This window comes from Buceros rhinoceros, unplaced genomic scaffold (assembly GCF_000710305.1).
Source record: "Buceros rhinoceros silvestris isolate BGI_N320 unplaced genomic scaffold, ASM71030v1 scaffold10769, whole genome shotgun sequence".
NCBI lineage: Eukaryota > Metazoa > Chordata > Aves > Bucerotiformes > Bucerotidae > Buceros > Buceros rhinoceros.
In genome coordinates this window covers 4,266-27,970 of record NW_010433284.1, presented here as the reverse complement: position 1 = coordinate 27,970, position 23,705 = coordinate 4,266, and the positions used below count along the sequence as shown (strand labels likewise).

The window sequence follows — 23,705 nt, the reverse complement described above, 5'->3', positions numbered from 1 at the left end:
TTTTTTTTGGGGTTGGGTGGGTTTTTTTTTTGGGGGGGGGGGGGCGAGATTGGCAGGGGAAGGGTGCGGTATGTGTGTTTGGGTTTTTGTGTGGCTATCTGCAGAAAGTAAAACAAATAACTGGTTAGGTTATATTTACTTCAGTGAGTAGAAGATCACCATTACTCAGCAAGTAGATTAAAGTTTCCATACTGCTCTTACATTACCTTCCTCTTGTCAGAGAACACTACAAATAAGCAATAATGGAGATGTCAGATGGTCACTTCTGCCCTAACAGAGCTACTCAACATATAGTTCAAAAGGGGATTTAAAAACAAAAACCAAAAAATTAAAACCTCTCTCTTGTGTCTGAGTAAAGGGCTGGATCAATATACCCTTAAAGCTGTATAGCAAAAGTAAAACCTCATTCACCTGGTCTCTGAAAGCACTTCTGCCTCAAGACATTTCACAGAGCATTTACATGACCACACACAGTTTAAATGCTAAACTTTTAAAAAATGTGATTCGGTTCTGTGAGTGATCATTTATTTCAACATCTTTAAAATTTGCAACACACCTGATTTCAACTGTCAAATTCAGGGGTGAAAAGTCCTTCAGCAGACATCCAAAATTAGTTATTTGTAGTAAACAAAGATATTTTAAAATATCGCTTAAAGTGGTGAAAATCCAGGCACACCCTGTGACTTCCCAATACAGAAGGAGAAAAAAGAATTGGGAAAACAAGGTAGAAAGACATTAAGTAAACAAAGCAGGCAAGTAAAGCTACAAAATATAACTTATGATTTATAACAGCCTGCACATACAAAGACTTACAGCTTTTAAATAGACTTCAAAGAAACAGATTCAATATTAGCTACCTCTACAGCTGCAGCAGGTATTTTTGTCTCCTTTTCCCTGCCCAAACACACTCAACTGCCAAATTTTATTTATTTTTATGTTTATTTATTTTACTTGGCACTTCCTAAATTCATGATCCTGACATGTTTTTCAGGACTCACTTTGACACATTCACTATTTGTTTAACTATTCCTCTTTGGAGATATATTTTTACTGCAATAACATTACAACACTTCACTATTTAAAAATTAACGAAGTCACGAAGTGAGGGATCTTTCGAACACCTGAAAGCTGGCCTGTCACTGCTCTTAGCAATGGCAATCATTGTTTCACTTCCAACTGCAATAGCATGAAGAGTTAAGTGCTCGAGCAAACATGTATTTTTACCCCAGTAATATGAAGAAAAAAGGAAGGATGGGAGAAACGCAGCATGAATTAATAGTAATATTTGTTTATACAGACCTTGCATCTGGTAGCTATAGGGAGCCTGTCCAGGTTGAGGTGTGCTAAAGCTGGCACCATAGCTTAGAAATCCTGTCTGTCCAGGTGACTGTGACTGTGTCAATCCACCTTCTGTCTTGATGCCTGCCCACAATGCACCTAAATCAGTTAGTAACAGCAAATCTATTTGTCCATATTCAAACTGGGATGGAAAAGAAAATCACTTATTTAACAGCATTTTAAACATATACCTACTACTGCATGCATGGAAGAATTAATACAGACAGCATGCACAAATGAATGGGGAAAGGGCAGTCTAAAAGCACATATAAAACTTAAGTTCACCAGGGAGAGGTTAAATTCAAAACCGCGTTTCCAATAACTGCAAAATAAGTTTATACATGAACAGGAAGTTGCGTTATTCCTTTTTCCTTTCCTGCCAGAGGCTAACTTTTCCATATATTCAAGACATTTCACAGCGGGAGATTAGCAACTTTGTATGATTTTAATGAAGCATAGCATAGCATAGCCAAGCTCCCCTGCCATTAACAACAGTACTGAGATTTGCATTATATAGTATTCCTACATGAAAATTACATGGATCTGAGTGCAATAGCTTTCTAAGGAATTAGAAGTGGATAAAGAGAACTAGCAGCATTAACTCTAATGATGATTTTTCAAAGCTAATCAAAGAGTGCAGGAGACAGTCTTTTAACAAATAAACACCTAATAGACAGGAACTATTCCTGAAGCAATCTCCCAAACTGAGGAATATATAGCAGAGAGTCATTAATCCGCATTGACAGGGAAATCCATTACACATCACATTACCCTCTTGTTTCCATATTCAGTAATAAAAGAATCCAAAGTCCAATTAAATGAATTACTTGCCTCCCAATTTCATTGATTCTTGCCCCAGTTTGTACGGCAACAAGCAAGTAAATATCAGCAAGTGAAACACTGAGGTAATGCACACAATTCAGCCTCTGTCTCTTCGTTTTAATTATAAGATTGTCCCAACATGAACTACCATTTAAAAATAATGACAGCCAAGGCAATGGAAAAGTAATACAATACTCTTAGGTTTCACTGTGGCATTCAGTGATACCTCACTGTTCAGAAACCACCATTATTTGAACTGAATTAACTAAGTGTGAATTAGCAACATTCCTTTAAATATGAATGTCAATCTAAGTCCATTTCCTGGTTGGAATTTTTTTGTTAATATTCAAAAATGTTTGAACGTAAGAGAAGGCTGAGAAGTTACAATGTTTGCAAAACTTCAATATCTTCCTATATACAAATGGCAGCATATTTTCTCCTGCCATTTAAATAATTATTTTTCAACTGCTGTCATTAATTACTCTTAATTCCTTCTGCCAGATCTGCCAACTGACACACTAGTCCTGTTTGCTTGTTTTTTCCTGATGCTTACTTGCTTCTTCTGTTTCATGTTACAATTAAACAATCCCAATGACAAACCTGACACTTCATTTCCAAGGGGAAATTCCTGCTATGTATGTTTTGGTATCAGTGATCCCTATTTGTTGTCTGTTTAAAGACTTCTGAAATGCCAATTAAATGTTGCTTAGAGAAAGTTTAACTAAATCAAGCGTTACATTTCTAGTCTATATTTAACAGCCCAATTCAACTCTCCATCTCAGATGAAGTGGGAGGAGACTATCAAATGTAGCAGCAGAAGGATGCCACTTGACTGAAGACAACTTGGCACCGATGTGCCCTTTCACAAATCTCCATGCTATGAAAAGCCTTTCATCTCCTGGGACTTACTCTTCCCACCTCCTCTCACCCAGAAGGCCTTCACTCATCAAACCTTGATGCTCTCTTCTTCTCCCAAGTCTAATGTATGCAAGGAAGCAGGAAGGGATAGTGAAAAAACGTAAGGGGACGACCAGGATCTGGAAAGAAAAGAAGCTGGTAAGCAAAGCCTTTGCTGGTACCAGAGCAGGCAAGAGAAGGGAATTTCAGGAAATTCTCCAGCCTCCTCAGGGGCTTTGCAGATAAACCAGAGCCAGGAGCCTCTGAGAGGCAGCTGTCAGTGGCATTCCCCTCCAACCCGCTTCCGGCCTGTATAGCTGCACCACGGTGGAGGAGAGGGAGTAGAAAAATGAAGACGCTAGAGGTGCATTTGAGTTAGCACCTTCCCAATCTCTACCCTAGAGAGAAAGCTCGAGGGAGACTGATATGGGAATTCACAAATACTTTTCTTCGAGTCTATTCCAGAGTAAAGAAACAAAAAAGAAAGACATTTCCCACTCCCACCTCCGAGTTTTTCCTTTAATATATGCCTTAAGTCTCCTCTCTTTATACCTGCTGGAAGCTCTCTGCCTGAACAAGAGAAAGGCAAGGCAGTACATGGGGTCTAAGCTGCAGTACAAAGAGGAGAATTTTGGCTCTAAACAAGGCTTTGGTTCTTGCCTGTTGCAAATGAGCGTCCCAGGGTTTTCCATGTAATTTATTTTGGGAACACGGATTGTATGATGTGTCTGAAATATGCAACAATATATATGGTGTTAGGTCCCAAAAGTTCTTAACATTTATTTGTTTTTCAATATTACTCCTATAAAGTATATCAGTGAGAAGCACCTTAGCCCCAGTGATGAGACACTGTCTGAAAAGAACAAAACACGCTGGCTTAGGAGCTGGGGGTTTCAGTGGTCAAAAGCAGCTCTGCAATGTAAAATGTTAGGCAAAACTATCCGAAGTCCTAGGCATGGGGGGTGAACTGGGCAAAAAACCCAAAACAAAACAAAGGAGCAGGCAGACATGTTTACTCCCAGTGAGCAGTTGCCAAGTACAGCAACTCTCAATTATAGCTCTGACGACAGCAAGACAGCTAAACTCAAGTAGCGAAATCAAGGCCTTGCTGAAGTCAGTGAGAGTTTTATAGCTGACTTTAGTGAGGTCAGGATTTCATATAGAGGAACCAAACAAAAAAGTCACTGTTCGGGCTGCCCAAGTCACTGCAGCCAGCCAAGTATGAACATGAGGTGTCCTGAGGAGAAACGGGTCAAGAAGAGTGTGATGGGGAAAGGGGTCATCTTTTATCACACCACCTGATGCAGCTAGAAATAGCAGACAAGCTCTCATCAGCAACATGAGCTTGGTGGGGAGAGGGAAGAATCCCCACCTCTGTAGTCTTGAAAATGTAGTTTAAATATCCTTAGAGTACTTTGTTTGTGTAAGTTTAAAATACGTGAAATGGAACTGAAATTGAAACATCCAATTCATGTTTATAACCATATTTTTGGCAGTAAGTAATCAATGCTGTAGCCACAGGAAGAATCCTCACTTGGATCATAATTATTGATGATATATTAATGAAACACATTTTTTTAAAAGTAAAGGGAAATAATAATGTATTGCTTGTATCTATTGTTCACAATAATCTGCTGTAGGATATACTTGAGACCCAGTGGATTTTAATTTGTAGATTTCAGGAGGAAAGATTCACCAGTTTTGCGCTTAAAAAATTCAATGATTTTAAGGGGCACAGCTTGTGAGTTCTGTCTTTTTGGTATAAAACTTACATCACCTGAATGTATCTTTATGAAATATACAGCTAAAAGCATGTGGATTGTATATTTTTCATATATTCCCCCAGAAGAGTATAAGGCCTATTTTCTAATAATGCATCCTCACTGCCAAACAGCTATGTGGCCTGCCAGCAGACAGTCTGGAAGCAAAATGGTCTCACCTACAGCAGTTCGTTTTTAAATTCAATTTTAAAAAAATATTTGCTACTTACTGCTACATCCTTTGTCAGGCAGACAGAGCTTCTGTGGCAATTTACATCACTTTCCACCTCCAGAAAGTTTTAGAACACTGAAAGTGATAATTTTTTGGTGAGAGTCTTTTTGAATCAGTTTTTCACCTGCTGAAAATTAGCATAGCTCCACTGATTCGTTTGGGTTCCTGTAATCTGGATTAGCTGAAATTCAGACCTTTATGTATCGAGGTACCCTACTGCACTGCTGGCGAGCAGAGCTCCTCAGCAAGTCACCAAGAGCTGTGCCTGTGTAATGGAGTCCCTAGACCTCCTTTCCCTATTCAGCGCTCTTTTTTTAATATAACACCAATAAATGAACCTCTCTCTTTGATCCCAAAACAGAGTCATCCTCTTGAGTTAATACATAAAGTAAGGATCACTCACTCCAGTGGGGAAATTACCAGTTTTCCACAAGAAATGCTCGAGTGCACAGCTGTCCCACCAAGTACTAATGCAAGGGTCATGTAATCCTGATGTGAAAAATGTTTACCTCAGGAATAAAATAACATGGATGTAATTTCTTACCATATGAAGGGATTCCATAGGGTTGGCCGGTCTGGGGGTAAGTGGCATAAGCTGTACCTTGTTGCATCCCCGTTGTAAACTGTGTCTGCCCATATGCAGCCATCGTTTGTGAAGAGGGGGTAGGAAGAATATGTGGGTATGGTCTGCTATTGATTACAAATGACAGAAGATAGGACAGACACTGCATTAGACAGACATGCATGTACTTATTTTTAGCCTTATTATAATCCTGCTCCTTCATAATCATAGGCTGTGCAAGACAACAGAAACTTTAAGACAAAGACAAAACAACAATAAGGAATCAATAATAAAAGAATAAGTAAAACAAGAACTTTCCAAATATTTTTCAAAGACATCCTTAGCATTTTAAAAAAATATTTTTCTTCCCTAGAAGCTGCTGTGGTTTAAATTATGACTTAAACGATGGACTCCATCATTATCTTAAATGAGGTTAAAATCTGCTTATTTCAGTTATTATTACTACTACCATTATTATTTTTTTTAAAAGATATCATACTTGGAAGGGTAAATCTGTGGAGGGGAGAACTGGTGTGTTTGTCTTGGGCTGAAATCACTGCTTCCAATTGCTGCACCAAGGAGAAAAGAAAGCACACAGAAGTGTAAATATAGACACCAAAGATAAATATTATTTTTCCTAATAGAATTTCAGACTATTAACAAGATTTTAATTAAATTCACATATCATTGATACCTTAGACAGAAAATAATATTCTATCAGGAACTACACAAGAATGCTTAGCATTAAAATCTTGATTACAAATCTCAAATACTAAATTGCCCCTTTGTATAACTCCTGAGCAATAGCTTATTCTTTGCTTGCATATGGACAACATTTTCAATTCAAATAACCTATTTCCCAATGGAAACATTTTCTTTCATACTTTCAAAGGAATATTGATATCTCAAGTGCAACATTTTATTAACTTTAAGAATTTTTAAGTTCTATATTTTATGAAGGAGCTTTATGCATGCCTCAATTGAAAACATATGTCCAGCTTCAGAGCACAAGCCTCTTTTTTAAAAATATTAATCTGTATTAGACAATATATTGCCAGGTTACACTTACTTCTCTTTTCCCCCATCTCACATGCTTTCTAAAATACTTTCAGACCATCAAAACAGTAAATATTGTATAAAAATACCCAGTGTGCAAACATTCTTAGTGGAACATTTAAGCCTAGGAGGCTAAAGAGTGAGCTTCTCCCCTGGCAGCCCAGCCACGGCTGACACAGAGCTTTATGCCAAACCATCCCAATTTTGTTTTGGGTGCTGCCGAGAACATGGTGAATGTGCCAGCATGTTCTGCTTTGGGCATTATTTTTGGGAGTCCTTACCCCTCTGGTTACCATTTGGGTGCCACTACTTCTCTTGGTCCCAAGGTGGGTTTTGAAGCCCTTGCCAGAAAGGTGTCAGTGACAGGTTATGAGACTACTGTATAATCAGACAGCCGGAGAAACAACAGGCCCTGTTGCTAAGTACTTGCAAATAAACAAGGCGTGGATAATTACCCTTCACCAGCTACCCCTTTCCTGGCCAAATACAGGGAAAATCCATCATCTTTACACACCGGGAGTGCTCGCAAAGCATGGAGGAAAGCAGGGAATCTCTTTCCACACCTTCCACACCTGACAGTTTTTCTTTTCTGTGGTCTGTGAGGCTGCAGACATGTCAAACATTACAGTCCAACCTTTAGTCAGATCACCACAGATGTATGTAGCTACTATTAAACACATTACCTTGTCTTCTTTCAGAGATTTAAAACACTCTAGAAACCTTAGTTTTGGCTTTCAAGTCTGATACTTCCACAGCACTCACAGAAAATGGAGGCTTTGACAAGACCAGAAAAGAGCTGGCTCCTTGAAGCCTGACTGGTTACAAGATGTCAAGTTTTGCTACTCTGGAAATACAATCCCACTACATACTATTAAATCTTTTTTTTTATTTGATTTGCACCATAAAAATGATGTGCTAGAAATTCCACAGTTAATCCAAAGATAGGAAAATCTGTGCAAACATCTTGGGATTTTCTCACAGTGTTTGTCTCCTGTATGTTAGAAACTAAGACGTGTTTGACTTCCAGAAAGGAAAAATGCCAGACAAAAGAATGAATACCTTCATTATCATCATCATCATTTACAAAAAGACCTGTGCCGTGATTTCAACACTAATCACAGAGGCAGGTACCTTTACTCACAGAAATCAAAAGAGTAATTATTCTGGGCCAGAATACTCCCTAGTGAGACTCCCACCAAAGACATCAATGGACGTTAATAAGCTTTAATGCTCCTCACTTGGGGAAAACTCCTATTGACTTACACTGTCTGAGTAAGATGAACAGAAATAGACTAATGCTGCCAAGTGCACAAGGCTTTTTATTTTTAACAGCTGTGCACAGGTTTAGACCACGTGGAATAAGAAAATAAAAAATTAAACAATGCTGATCTTAAAAGTTTTGTTTATTCCTTACCTGATCCTGAGAAATTGTCTAAAGACCCGTCTGTAGCAGTAGTAGTAGTAGCAATCGCACTGCTGCTCATTGGTTCTGTTTTAACTATAGAAATATAAATAAAATATATTCTATATGCACCTAATATTCTGCACATGTATGCACACACACTCACTATAGCCACAAATTCAATAAAACAAAAACCTGCCAAAAAAGTTTTAAATCCTGGCTATCGATATTTTGCATTTTATGTATTTGTGTACACAAACAATGCAAAGTACTGGCAGCTATGATTTACACATACATATAAAATGATCAGGAGGGTTATTTCTGTCCCCAAGGAATAAGAGCCACTGTAACAAACCACAAGTCCCCATGCAACTCTTTGCCCCTGTCCTGATTCCTCTTAATCCTGCAGACCTAACAATAAAGGTCCACATCTACATCAGGTCACATGAACATTTACAGACTTGAAAGACAGCAATTTGAATAAGACCAAAAAGGAATTAATTTTTAAATGTGTTTCTCTGAGGGATGTTCCATTTTTTTCCCCATCCAAATAACTTTTCAAAGGAAAAATGAGACTTTGGGATGAAGTAAAACACTTCCTTCATGGTGGATATCTCCTCTCAGAACGAAAACCAACTTTATACTCTGCAACCCTGAATAAGCAAAGGGGAGATAGTCTTCACCAGATACTTCAAAGAATGTCTTTGCATTTTATTCCCTCTGCATTTGCAATCCAGCATGGCTGTCAGAGAGTAAAAAAGAATGAGAGCAAGAGAGTGTCTCCTGGCTCATGCTGCTCCATAATTAATTATTAATTAATGACTTTTAATTAAGCCTCAAGTAAATAAACTTCCCTTTCTGTTACTCCAGTGCAATGTCAGTAACAATAATATTCCAATCCACGGAGCAAGGATGCGGCTGACTTGGCATGGATGGCACAATACCTACTCCCAAGTTAACAGATCAGCACAGCAATCTCCAAAACCCTGTTTTAGATATCTAGCTTTCGGAGTTACAGCACACCAAAAGCAACAGAGGATGATATTTCAGAAAACAATGAAGCTGATCCTACTATCAATATCCCACCATTTCACTCTTGTTGATATACAAAGTCACCACTTCCCACACACCAGAGGTGGTGCATAACTGACCTTTCAGTGAGGCAGTTCAGTAACAGTGCACAAAGACTCTGAGAAAACCAAGGTAAACTACAACCCATTTGACATGTAAAGACTTAGTGTCATCTTAACACAGGTGTGCATGTATGTATGTATGTTTGTCTACACACATGAATTCAGGGATTGCAACCATCACTCGCAGAAACACTTCTGGTGCCAGGTTTGGAAAAGGTTAGGGAGAGGCACTATCTTCTTTTGACAAAGGAGATTTCCTTTCCTTGCCAATCCAAATTCTTATTTCTACATGCCTAGCTATTTCCTTCACCTGACCTCATCCACAGGATTTATATGCAATATCTCAAGATTTTACTAATCGTCCACTATTTTCTTTTGATTCTCATGAAGGATGTTTTTTCTGCATGCTAACTCAGGAGAACAAAACTCTGCTACATCTGCAATAGCAAGCAGTGCAGCCCAGTAAAAAAAAAAACCATGGAGTGAAATGGTTGGTGCAGAGGGTCCAGCAACCACAGTTTAGGGATTTTGAGGGGGGTTATTCATACTATATTTAGTCTTGTTCCAAGGAGTGAGCACCCATCAGCAGCTGAAGAACATTAGCTGTACCTCTGCAGAGCACCTTTTTTGAAAGAAGTGAAATCTGAGAGACTCCACAAGGTGAACTAATGTGTGGTAAGAAAGGGTGGCCAAGAGGTTCTCGGTTCTCTTCAAGAGTGCACTCATGATCTGAACTACAAGTCTAATACAAATGTATGTCTTAAAGAAACAGCATATTACATAACCAACATCTATTTCATAACTAAATACTGGAAGATGCAACAAAATATTTGTTGCAAAGTGTCTGTCCCAAGTAATTTTCCAGAAAGTACTAGATTTTTATAGCAAGTTCTACAGTTTGTTAATCTAGATAACAAGAATTATAGCATCTACTGATGTATCTTCTGCTTTTTTTTTAGAATTTTATCACAGCTACATTGTACAGTCACACTAATACTTCCCTCATAGATTACTCCAGCTTTACCAAAAATGTGCAAGTCTTCTGAACCTTATTTCCATAACACAATTATACTTTTGGAAATAACAATTAAAAATGCATTTCTCTATAGCTGACAGCTGTGAGGGAGGAAAAGAGAGGAAGATGAGAGAGATCAACCTACCCTGGAGTAATGGGTGGAAGATTTCAGTACATCTTTTCACCTCTTCTGTATGTAAATGCATCTTTTGCCATTGGTTTAAAGGCCTACTTCAGACACCTTTGCATCTATCGGGATCTTGGATCTTTGTTCAAGATAGTATTTTGGGAAAACCTCATAAAAATGGAATTTCCATCTCTATGACTCATGAGCAATACTTCAGTGACAATGTTTATAACTGAAAACTGTTTACTAGACATACTACTTTTGAAGACACAGGATAAGACATATGAAATAAAATGCAGTGCCTTTTCGTGAAAAACAATTCTAGCTGCTGACTGAGATGCATCAGTAATCCATGTCTACCAAGAAAACAAGGCTTTGGATGGGCAAAGATATGGCCCTGTTTTGTGCTCCGTAAGCACTCCACGTCTTCCAAGACAACATTTCTGCAACACGTCCTGAGCTTTCACAGGATGACATTGGGCAATGACTAGTAATATCGCCACAGCTACACAGAAAACGTTGCAAGCTTGCCAGTAACTGCCAACAGCATGATCAGTCATGGTAGAGACCACAGAAAATTAAACAGGTGAGTTACCATTTCTGCTGCTCGTTTAACAAAACAGACATTTACGGAGGTGCAGAATTATCAGACATGCATTATAGAGGCAGATTCTGATTTAACAATATTAGCTACTAAGTTTTAGTGCCAGCAAAATCACTCGTTAATAAATCAATCAGATTATCAGTCAGAAGTTCAAGAAGAAATCTAACATATTCCTAATCTGCTGCAAAAATTCAACAGTTATTTAGAATTACTGATATTGGTTTAGTTTATATACCAAGGAGCTTAAGAAGCTATGTCAGAGATATTCTTTTTCCTCCTTATTTTTATTTTCTATCTAGTCATTTATGAGACTCTAAAAACAAGATTTAAAAAGCATCTGTGTAAGAAAACAACAGAATAACAGAAAAAATAGTAGTACCAGATAATAACACACATACTAGCTCTGAGAAAAAAAGCACAAAAATTCTGAGATAGCATAACTGCAGAGCTAACGTTATAGTGTCTTAAGACACTCAAAGATTGCAAGTGCAATGTGCCGCGTTTTGTCATCTATATTACAAAAGATGGTTAAAAATTGCTTACATGGCAGTTTCTGAACTCCACTGGGAGAGAGACCTTCAGACCAGAACCCACAAGTTCATGTGGTTCACTGGCTAAGTAACAACTTTCTGAGTTCACATCTTGTAATGCAGTCACTGGTGTATATAGCAGTAAAGAGGTCTATGAGGAACGAGATGCTGTCTGTTTTAAACATGGCTTTCATCATGGCTTGGCTTCGCGAACAAAGATCTGGGAAGGGCTTTTCCCACACTCACTGCAAGCGATGAGTGCACCCTTCGGGCCTGCGCAGTGGATTTTTTAGGTGAGGGGCAGCGTGCGTGGAACTGGCTCCTCCCTTTACACCTGAGGTTCATCTGCCAGGGCCCAGCGAGCTTGGACGGTGACAGCGAAGTCCTCGGGTCACAGGTTTGGTTAGAGTATCCTTCTCTTAGATGATGGATGCCTTACAGGGCTAAACGAGCTCCATCTGCCCGGGTTTGGAGTCAGAGTTGTCCTTCTCCTAGGATGGCTGCCCGAAGGCTAGTGAGCCCATCCTGCCCATGGACACACTTTGTCCGACCCTTCAGTTGAGACCTGTCTGGCTTGGGAGACCCTACCGGAGGCACATGCCACCAGCAGCACAGCTCTCAACCTCGCAAGGGCACGCAAGCTCCTTCCCCACGGCAAGGGGGTGCCCGTGAAAGAGAAACATGGCTTTAGAGACTTAACATTTGGCCATTCCTAACACAAAAGGCATATGAATATCTCATAAAGATTGCACCTTCAACCACGCAAAAAGTAAGATTTTAAAATAACTTTTTAAAATTACTTTGATTATATAACATACATATAAGGCTTGCTCTACTGAACTAGTCTTAACTAGTTAATGGCTATGCCGCAACAGAAATATTTTAAACGTGGCTGACATTAAATTGGTTTTAATTTTTCAGTTCTAAGACTAAATTAATACTCTAATGTTATGTTACTTGTATTATATGAATAAGTGGGAAAAATGAAATCATTCCAGTCTGCCAGCTCTCAGTGTTCACGGAGCACATAGAGCCTCAACAAAGTAAGCAAGGCTGTTAGTTTGTTTATACAAACATACAAATACAATCTCTAGCCCTATTTTGGTTTGTCTTAAGGTGACATCTTCAAATAATGTTAGCAGCTAAACACAAGGTAGATATCTTAAGTATTTTATGTATCCTTTAATATTCATACACTGTTTATTGTATACCATCTTCTTTCTGCACACACTAGAAGCCCAAAGCTCACCTGAAAGCTCAAAGGTAATTGTCACTAACAACAGAACAAAAATTCTACCTTGGATTTCTAAGCTGATTACATTTACCATTATTCTATTCAAACTCTCCTTTGTTTGCACTGAAGAATTTTGTGTCTATAAACAGGTTACTAAAAGTTACAGGATACTTATGAACTGGTTATTCAATTATATTAATTCCTATCAAGGTCATTATTCTCTCTTTTTATCACAGACTATCAAATCATCAGCTCCTGACCATGTAGCCCGATAAACTTACTTACTTACTTGCTCCTCCTTCTCAAAGCAGAGGACTCTTCCTGAATCACATTGTCTGGAAATTACCAGAAGGCAATTACTACAAGGTAATTTCCAGTCTAAATTTATCTTTAGTTTTCAAAGAAAGACTCTGCTCAAAGCAGCACATTCTAGTTCAAGCCCAGACTGTTTCCTGAACTCCCCTCCTCTGATGTGAGAACACTTCCAACCTTCTGCAGTATTTGGGCTGTGGCTAACCCCTGGCTTTCACTACATTCACAGTTCCCCCACAACCCTCATCTTCCTCTTATGCTATGCATTACAACTGGAAGCGCTTTCATGTCATTGTACCTGCTCATCCAGCAATATAAACCTTACACTTACAAAGAAATGGGTGTTATTACTACAGTGCAAATTCAGAAAGGAAATTCAAAACCAACTAGTGGAGACAATTTTTGACAGTATTTTAGTTGCTAATCAAGATTTAAGCTATTCACCTGAGAAGTATAGTCATGGGTTAAAATAGTCTCATTCACTGCAGTTAGGAAATGAGAATATTTGAGTCCGACTAATGTTCTTACCCCTTCACACTCAATTTTCAATTTATACCAAGAGATTGTATCTCTCCTGCCCAGAGGCAACATATATCTGGAAACAATCCTTTTAGAGGTGTTATGGCCTATTTCCCTTTCCTTTTTTTTTTTTCCCCCTTCTTTCCTTAAACCATCAATTGGGAATCCGGCCATGGCAACTCCCCCGCACATGTGTAGCCTGTGTAGTCTGTACAACACCTCTGTAAAACATCCACACTCTTTAGCCAAAGCCAGGCAATGAACACATAACAACACAGCCCCAGCCATAAATGGCAAAGAAGGTTCTTTTCAGCTATTTTCTGGAAACATAGAGGGCTTCAAATGAACAGAGACCATCATGGAGAAGTCAAGCCCTCTCTGCCATTTACGTGTACAAGACACAAGACTGAGACATGAATATGAGCCAGCAATGTGTGCCTGTAGCCCAGAAATCTATTCACATCCTGGACTGCATCAAAAGAAGTATGATTGGGAAGGTGATTCGCTCCCTCTGCTCAACTCTCCTGAGACCCCATCTGCAGTACTGTGTTGAGCTCTGGGGTACTCAGTGTAGGAAAGACATGGAATTGTCAGATCAGGTCCAGAGGAAGGCCACAAAGATGATCAAGGGGCTGGAACATCTGCCCTATGAAGACAGGCTGAGAGTTGGGATTGTATGGAGAAGGCTCTAGGGAGACCTTATAGCAGCCTTCCAGTACTTAAAGGGGGCCTACAGGAAAGATGGGGAGGGACTCTTTATCAGGGAGTCTAGTGACAGAAGGAGGGGTAATGGTTTTAAACTGAAAAAGGGTAGATTTAGATTAGATATTAGAAAGAAATTGTTTACTATGAGGTTGGTGAGACACTGGGACAGCCTGCCCAGAGAAGTTGTGGATGCCCCCTCCCTGGAAGTGTTCAAGGTCAGGTTGGATGGGGCTTTGAGCAACCTGATCTAGTGGAAGGTGTCCCTGCCCATGGAAGGGGCTTGGAACTAGACGATTTTTAATGTCCCTTCCAACCCAAACCATTCTATGATTCTATGCAGACAGAAGCAGAATGACAAAGCAGGTAGGACCTTTCATAAAGGGGAAGTGATATCTTCTGCTTTTTGCCTGGGTCTGAACTCCAGACTGCTAGACTTAAAGCCAATTTCACCTGGACAAAGGATAGTGCCAGCTTGCATTCCCCTCCACCTAGCAGCAGCATCAAACTCCCCACATTGTCTTATGGCATGTTTACCTGTGATAAGCAAAACCCTTCAGAAGATCACAAGATGCAAATGCAAGCGCTATATCAAGTCACAAGTTGCTAAGGCTCTTCAAATATCACCCTATTGGCCACTGAAGTGTGATCTTAGACTAAAATATTCTACTCCTGTTCCCTGGAGTTTCTGCTGGTGCACACCAACAGCAAGGGCTGGATTTCCTTCTCATCTGTAGTACTGGTGAGGCATATGATATTTCTATCTTATGCTGTGCAATCACACAATTGCATATACGCAGATAAGGCATAACAGGCTTGTCCCACTGGAGAGACGCTGCATCTAGCACCATCATGCATTGCACTTATAGTTTTCAGTGAATACCTTCACAGGTTCTTGACATTCCACAGCCTGTGCAAAGCCACTGTGCCAGCAGGGCTCTGGGAACCTGAGACACACTCAGAGTGCTCTCGCATCACTGCGCTCCACCCACAGCCTGGAGCAGCATCTGCTACAAAGAAGTTTATGAGAAGCTTGCAAAAATAAATGATATTAAAATAATGGTACTTCCAAGATGTTAGTTTTTTTTTTTTTTTAAGTCATTCATCACTTGAGGCATTTCTCTTCCCTTCCCTCAAATGTCCGTGGGAAATACTGTTGCTATTAAATTCTCAGTTAAATGAGGTCCCTTCTTTCAGAAAAATGTTATGGGGGCAAACAAAACAGTGAAGCTTTCACAAACAGATGAACATAGACACAGAAAAGACAATAAATACAATAAATAAAAATATTTGTTAGCTAGTCTCCTTCTTAAGACCTTGCAACAGGAGTTGCTGGACTGAGCCAACAAAGGAGCAGGCAAGTTTTTTCACTGGCTAAAAACCTATGAAAGAGGAATAATACAGTATTATGCTACATGCGCTCAAAACAGAAGAAAGGACTCTTGGGGAAGCAGGAGAATAAAAGCACAGGTAAGACAAAAAGTCTGGAAGGAAGCCAATGTAATACAGCAAGAAGAAAAAGGTAAAGAGCAAGGAAGAAAAGATAGTCTAAGTTAGCCCCTTGCCTTCACATAAATGGTCAGTGAGATGTATCTGATTTTTATCCTGCAGAAATGGCAGCAGGTTGAAAATTATTACTAGCCCCTAGAGAACTCCAGGTTTCTTTTGCCAGTCTGGGGCTTCTGGCCATACAATTATCCTCTTGTGCTCTTCTCAGGTTGAATAAAGAATTTAACATTGATAGTTATTGATACTAAAGGTCTACTGAAATGCAAATATTAGATTTACATTTACTGCACTGTTATTTCAGGATAGCTAAATATAGATGTATCCCTGCATCAATTACAAGTTTCATACCATCAAGCTTTTTGTCACAAACACAGGTCTAGAAACTTAAGCATACAAAATTTACAGAAACTCCAGAAGAATTCTGGAGCATCTCCCAACAGAGGATCATTTTGTCTGCCTTTACCTACAACTCTGTGCCCCAAAGTACACAAAATGAATAACTATTACAAATTATGAATAACTTACACAGAATTAAAAATCATTCACTCACAATTTGCATTGAAATGACTGCAATGTTGAAGGTCTATTTTGAGTGCTATAAAGTATTGTTACAATTACAATACTCAACATGTAATTTACTTACAGAAATCTACATCAAGTGCCATAACAACAACCAGCTCATACCCTCTCTATGGATTTCAACATCTTACTCCACCATTCCTTCAGAAAATACTGAAAAACGAATTTTTCTCTATTCTATAATATTGCAGCTTGGCAGCAAACATACTACACAGCACTGCCTTCCGAGACCCTGAAAATGGATTTACATGCACCAGACTTAAAACCTTTTTAATGGCCACCCATGAGATAGTCATGTAGTTGGGAGCTTTGACTGTCTTTGTCTGAGATCACACTCTTATCTTGCAGCAGGTACTTAAAAGAGTGAGAATTTTTTTTTCCCCTGAGGAATTTTGATGTCCAACTCCCTTTGAAGCTTCCCTTCCCATATATGTTTGAAAATCTGATCTTCAATTTGTTATCCATTTTCCCTTCCCACCTGATATGAGAATGTCTTCTCTTCTTCCTTCTGAGCACTCAAAAATGAGGGCAGAAATAGCTCCATGCTCAGAACATGAATAAAGTGTAGTTGCTTGGAAAACCACAGCTCCTTCTTCCCTGTCTTCACCTATTCTTTTCCATTCCAGTTGCATAAAACTTCATCATGATGGACCACAGGCTTCTGTTTTTCTATGTCATCCATCCAAACTGATTTACATTCTTTACATAAAAGTAGAGATCACTGTAGGCAAAAATAGGATGCAGTTGTCCACTACGGAAAACACCTTTGCTGCTCCTTTCAAATGTATTGATTACTTGCAGCCTTTCCCTCTAAAGTATAATCTAAAGTCTATTTGTTGTTGGAATAGCCACTAGCTGTCTGATAAAACTTAATGAATGGCAATTTTATTAGTTTCTGTTGTTATTGCTTCTTTAACTCCTTCAGTATCAACCCACCACAGCAGTCTGCTGACAAAAGGCGGTTAGAGACAGGCTAAAACTATGAACGTTTTGATCCCTACTTCAATTATCTTTTTTTTAAATTCAATTTTCTTAGGCGAGTCATACAGGGCCAAATTTTTAATGGTATCTAGTGTCTGCTGTTCCCTACAATAGAGGGTATTTTGTGAAAAAACACTTAAAGAGCTCATGGAAAATTCAAATACTGCAGTATTTATATCATCAACACAATGCTGGCATGCCAGGACTGATTTTTCTGAGTGTCTTCAGCCAGACTTTTTAGTATTACTCGTCTGCATTTGATCCTGGGAAATTTTTGACTGGTCAGGGTCTATAATTTCCTTGTTACTTCCCCATCACTGGTTTGAAGACCATGCTGCCTGGCCTGGAGAAGAGGAAGGAAAAAACCAAACACCAGCAAAGTAATTGCTTCTTATTACCTACGATTTTTTTTTTAATCAAGATGTTAAAGAAATTATTATTTTCCCCTCGCCACACATATATCCAGAGCTATGAAGACAGCCTAATGATCCGCAACAAAATTAAAAGAATAGTGTAAGTTATACAGAAATCACTGTGCTCTAAAACAATGCTATAGAGGAACTGCTATCTGAGAAAAGAAGCAGTATAAATCCGACTTGTTTAAAAATGTTTACATGGAAGGAAACAAACAGCAGTCACTCAAAACCACCTGAATTTCTTCAGCTGAAGTCCTTGGCCAGCACTACCTGGTCAGTTCTGTGCTACAATAATTCAGCCCTACCAAAGTGAAATTAAGCACCCAGAGTTACGTCAAAACTGCACACAGAGATTAAACTCAGACTCAGTCACACACCTAAATGTCAATTCAGTGCTTTGAAAACTTACCACTAAGTGTGACCCTAAAAACATTACTGAATAACAGTAAGCTTGTAGAAAAACATCAATAAGAGAGAGACAAGTCTGAAAACGTGCCTTAGAGGAATTAATGAACGTATTTGTTTGAAACAGAGCCATTTCACTGTGGGACAGAGGGAGTTTGTTTCCTTTTTTGCTTTTTTCTCCCCCCCCCGCCACCTCCTCCCCCTCCGCCTCTACTGAACATATCCTGCACTTCAGGGTATGGAAACTTGCCTAAATCACACCGATAGTCAAATCAAATTTAACATATTTTTACAAGATATTAATGACATGCAAATACCCGAAGGCCTGCTTCTCGTTCACATGAAAGTCCCTTATGCCAGAAAAATTAGGGCTCTTTCATGTTAGAGTAAGTGCATAATAGATTCATGTTGGTTTCATGTATTATATTTATCGTGTGAAGGTTCAGCAACTGGCATCTCCATTTCACATGCAACAAGCAAGCTAACCACTGAGCATTTTAAGAAAGGTGTTTGGCAAGCCCTTATGACTGCATCTTTACAATCTGCCACTTGTGTCTCAGCAGCATTCTACTTCAAGAATCTCAGAAAAAATAATTTTACTTCACCCTTCATTAAAAAAAAAAGAAACCCTTGATTCATTCAATTCCTTTTTTCTTAAATCTGCTAGCAGTTCAAGGAACTCAGACCAAACATTTTCAAGATAAAAGAGATTAACAATAAAAATTCCACCTTCAGACTCTTAGGCATCTGCTTTGCTCACAAATTTTGTCTCTTGGCACACATCTAACTCAGAAATAAATTACTCATTTATGTTTCTTTCACAAACTGTTCCCTATTTGACACTTAAGAGCAATGAGAGATAGGATTTTTTAAATTAGAACGTTTAGACCAGAACCGCCAAGTACAAGCTATTTCTTGAGACACTTTCTGGACAACATCTGAAAAAGCATGCTGAGTGCCCACTCTGCTGCACCCACCACAGCCACCCAGACCTGCGGGGCTCTGTGTGCTAGGGCTTAGCAACCAGTCTGCAGTGGTGAGGAAGATCGTGTCACCTAAGGAAAAACTGCAAACAAAGGAAAACCATTTGGCTTGGTTCCAGAAGGCAACACATGTATTGCAAGTTATAGCTTTTAGGGTAGAATTCATCCAAAACTAATAAGCCTGAATTTCAAAAATTCTAGTGGCAGATAAATAAGTTACCATGGTTTAATTTACTTTCTTCAATAAACTCTGATACCTACCTAGAAGTTGTGATATTATTTAAAAAATTATTTGCTGCCTAAGTGCATGAACAGATAGATACATAGCTCATTTCCTGACAAAGTAATATTAAGCACCCCATTTTTCAGGGTGCATGCTTGCACACAACTACTTAAAACAAAAAGTTGAGCCAGATGGTGAGTGTCTTTCAGTGTTTCAAGGAACACTCCTTATTTTTCTGCTACTAAATAACTTTCAAGTTACATAGAAGGTACAAAAGCTGGTGACGTTTACAGCAAAGGCTTTCATGAGCTAGAGGCATTTTAATTTGAAAGGGTCAAGCAATTTTATCCTGTACCAAAACTGGTATATACCTGATAACATGATTTTAAAATATAATAATATACTTTGCTTTTTAAAAGATTCATCTGTGGACATGAAATATTGTTCTGCTTAAACTACATTAACAAGCACTTTATTTATTCTTTTAAAGGCTATTTTTTCCCCAACTAGCTTAAAATTTGATTGCAGCAATAGCAAAAAGTAAATTATACACAATTCTGGCACAAATGCCTGTTAATCCGATAAACCATAAACCCTCCTCACTACAGAAGACTCCAATTAGAATGAATAACAGAGATGTTTGGGGAATTGATGGGTGGGGGGGGCACAACATCTGTTTCATTGACTTCTGCCTTTCCTGGAAGAATGCAATGCATGTCCATAATCCTGAACAGTCAGACAGCATTAACGTGGCCCAGTTCACAGGAAAAAAGGCATATCTTTGCTACAACGGTTATTCAAATTTATATTTATATTTACATTTATGCTTATATTTAACAGCAATATTGAAGCTGTGTGACTCTCTTTTCTAGTAATCATTAAAACCTCTGTACACATAACTAGCCAAATGTCATGTTTGATCTTTCCTACTATTGCTACAGAAATGTTACAAGACAGAGTATTTTTTGCTGTATTATATAAATCTTTCTGTGTTTCATTATATGTATTATTATATGTATATATATTATACTACTGGCCAAGCTGTTAGGTTGTTCTGCTGTTGTTATTCTACTGAGAACAAACATAACTTACCAACTGCCTGACTGCTTCTTGAAAAATAGGTATCAGTTTACCCCATTGAATTGCTACACCTGTTTGAATTTTGGCTACTCTGTCAGAACACCAAGCTAGCCTGAGGAAATTTCAACACTCAGTTTTATTAGCCTGCATGACAAAACTTTCATAGCATTAGGAGCTTGCAAAAAGTAAGAACATAAAGAAATACTGAAATTGTGAAAAAGACTAAAAGATTGTGTTTTGTAGTACAACAACTGAAAATACCTCCTTTTTTTTTTGCTCATCACTTTATCAGTTTTTTAAAGATTTTTATTTTTTTAAGCTCTGCATATACTACCTGCTTGGTCCATTCAATGTTGAATTCACGCTGAAACTTGACAATAGTAACTACTGATAAAAACTGAACATTGTCTCTACACATATTATATAAACATGGAACACCTAAAATAGTAAAACATTTTCTCTATATAACTTACACCAGTTGCTAGAACAACAACACAAGGAGGAGAAAAAACAAACTATGAAACACTAAAAAAGGCTCACCTTCTGTGCCATTGGGTGTCATGGAATTATTATTTATATGGGAGTTATCAAGTTTTGGACCACTGGGAGATTCACTGCTACCACTCAGTTGGCTATGTGGGCTGGCTAGGTCCTGCATTTCCATAGACCTGAGAACAAAATGCAACTAGTTTAAGTGACATATGCAACACGGATTACAGAGGAATCACCTACATGAAGCACAGCCTACTATTAATCAACATTCCCAAAACACTTAATAAGAAATTAAGAGCTTCTACCAACTTGATCTTTTCTAGTGCTAAACTCATTTTGCAGCCCCACATAAAACTGACCAGCTACCATAATTATTTTTGCAGCTTCTAACAGAATAAAATTTAAATATGAAATACTGTACTTTAAACATTCATGTCATCTTGTATTTTTAAGGTATGTACAAAGACAGAATCACCAATATACAAAGACATATAGTCTCTTAACAACAAATTAACACTCTGCTTTTTCAAGACTTACCATTCAGTGGCAATATAATGGGCCTCCAAACCAAATAAAACACTTGAAGCAATTGTGGAAACCTGGCATCTACTGACAGGGAATGAGATAGTCCTGATGTATGTGTTTACTCTGGCAAACTACTTAATTGTTCTTCTGTTTCCGTTGAAACAAATGCAGCATTAAAACATTATTACGTCTGCTCACTTGTTTGCTTTGTGGATTACATAAAGCGTGTCCAATTGAAAAGGGTTATGTCCAACATACAGGGTATCCATACAGGCGTTAGTATGCCTAAGCATTCTGCTGCATCTCAGGAACTGTCACTTAGTCAAAATAAGAAGACAACAATTCCAATTCAAAGCAAAAATTAAACAATTACACATCACACAAGCAGGTGAGTACTTTTGATTTGTGTTTTTAATAGCCTTATATAAAAAAGCCAACAGCCATCATCACCATGACATATCCATTGGTTGATGCTGGGGAAGCTTATGACTGAAGTGCCCAATCCTTCCGTTTCTTTATACCTGAAACTTTCAATGTTATTTGATGTACTAATCTAAGTAATTGCTCCCAGTAACAATTTCATACGTTACTGTGCCTCCAAGACATTTGCACCAGTAATATTTAAGTTTAAAAGAAATGCTTAGGCTCTTTTGACTATTAAAATTATATAAAAAATTCCTCCCACAGTAATGGCATAAATATCCTTAAGCCTAAGTGTCATTTCAGCTCAAAAGTTTTCACATTTTAACTGAGATTTTATTGCCAGTTCTAAACTCAAATCCTTCATTTTATATTTCATTACCCAAACCAATCTACATATAAAGAAGGATGATATCACAATGAGTTTGAAAAGCCAGTATCTAATACGAAGTCAAACAATTTAGTGAAAAAGTGTATACGCTTATGTTTATACACTTGGCTGCATGCACGTAAGAGCAACACTTCCAGCACTTGTCCGCTTAATGCAGAAAACAAGAATAAATATTCACTTATAATCTGAGTTTAAAAAAAAACAAGAATAAAAGGCTTGCAGAAAATTAGCAATTTTTAATCAAATCCTTACCTGCAGCCTGAGGAAACAGCAACATCTGAACTGTTTTGGGTCTTCTGCACCTGTAAACCAGAGAAACACAAGCCTCTATTACTCCACTTCACTAAGAGGCCTTATTCTGAAGAAAGTATATCACCGTGGATGACAGTTCTATCCTTTAAATCCAAAAGGAGAGGAGGAGGGTGCGGTGCCCATGAAAGGCATATTGTCTTTAAATTGAAGGCTCAACTGTTGTTTCCCTGGCAGGTCTTTCTGCCTCCTCCCTGTAACAGGGACTACAGCCAAGTGACGGGATAGTGATTCATCAGGGGCCCGTGACAGCTGCAGAGGGGCTCACTCCTCCCACGGCACGGCAAAGCATGGTTCCACAACGCACCACCGTGAAGGTAACCCTGCCGTGCTGCCCCCAAGGGCAGAGAGAGCCACTGCAACCCAAGCACCCCAGCATCCTCCACCTCTCTCTCCTCTTCTTATCGCTGGCCAAGTTATCTCTCCCTCCATCCCCTTCCTTCACTCTCGACAGCTTCTTGTCCTCATAGTGTTCCTCTCCCCACACTCACTGTCATCCTTCCTCTGTGCCTGGGCAACAGGGAACCCACAAGTCAGCTCACCCCAAAGCTGAGGGGTGAAGCAAGCTGGAGAGGCTGACACTATCTTTTGGAGTGGACAACAAGGGGCAGGTCTACCTATGGTAAAGATCTTCAATATATGACCAACCCACAACCATCTCCAAAGTGAGCCCATCTCCAAACAAATAAAATAAATTAAAATAAAATCCCTACATGCTACTGCACAAAGTCTTAATTGTAAAAACTTTGGTCACTAATGAGATTTCTGATAAAAAGACTTAAAAGAATACTTGTAGCTAAATGAATAGGAGGAAGCTGTAGCATTTACCTCTTCAGTCACTCATCAAGAAAAGGAATCTGGCTCCACTGGGAAGTGCAGCAGTAATTCTGCAGTTTAATAACTCCATTTATAACTCAGGTGAGTGATAGATTTTCATATCCTATTAGAAAAACACCATTGCTTTGCTAACAGACTCTTGTAGCCAGTAACAATTGTCAGCAGGTGAAAAAATTCAGGTGAAGATATGCTGCTAGACACTGTTAGCTAAAAAGCATGCAAAAGCTTCTCCAGGAAAGGTACATATCCTCTTAATGTCTGCATTGAGAATCCTTCATGTGCATTTCCATTCAACCTGAGCTGACATCTC

The 23,705-nt window shown here is 38.7% G+C and overlaps 1 protein-coding gene across 1 annotated transcript in view; it reads right to left on the bottom strand.

Annotated features, from left to right (window-relative positions):
• LOC104500411 (eyes absent homolog 1-like) overlaps positions 1–22,572 on the bottom strand; it is a 28,966-nt gene extending 6,394 nt beyond the window's left edge. The window contains exons 1-7 of the mRNA XM_010144051.1: positions 22,502–22,572; positions 20,962–21,089; positions 19,128–19,190; positions 8,082–8,165; positions 6,111–6,180; positions 5,594–5,739; positions 1,300–1,437 (exon numbers count right to left, since the gene is read on the bottom strand). Coding sequence (XP_010142353.1) covers positions 1,300–1,437; positions 5,594–5,739; positions 6,111–6,180; positions 8,082–8,165; positions 19,128–19,190; positions 20,962–21,085 — 625 coding nt within the window. The 5' untranslated portion in view covers positions 21,086–21,089; positions 22,502–22,572. The remainder of the gene's footprint in view (positions 1–1,299; positions 1,438–5,593; positions 5,740–6,110; positions 6,181–8,081; positions 8,166–19,127; positions 19,191–20,961; positions 21,090–22,501) is intronic.
• Between the last annotated feature and the right edge of the window lie 1,133 nt (positions 22,573–23,705).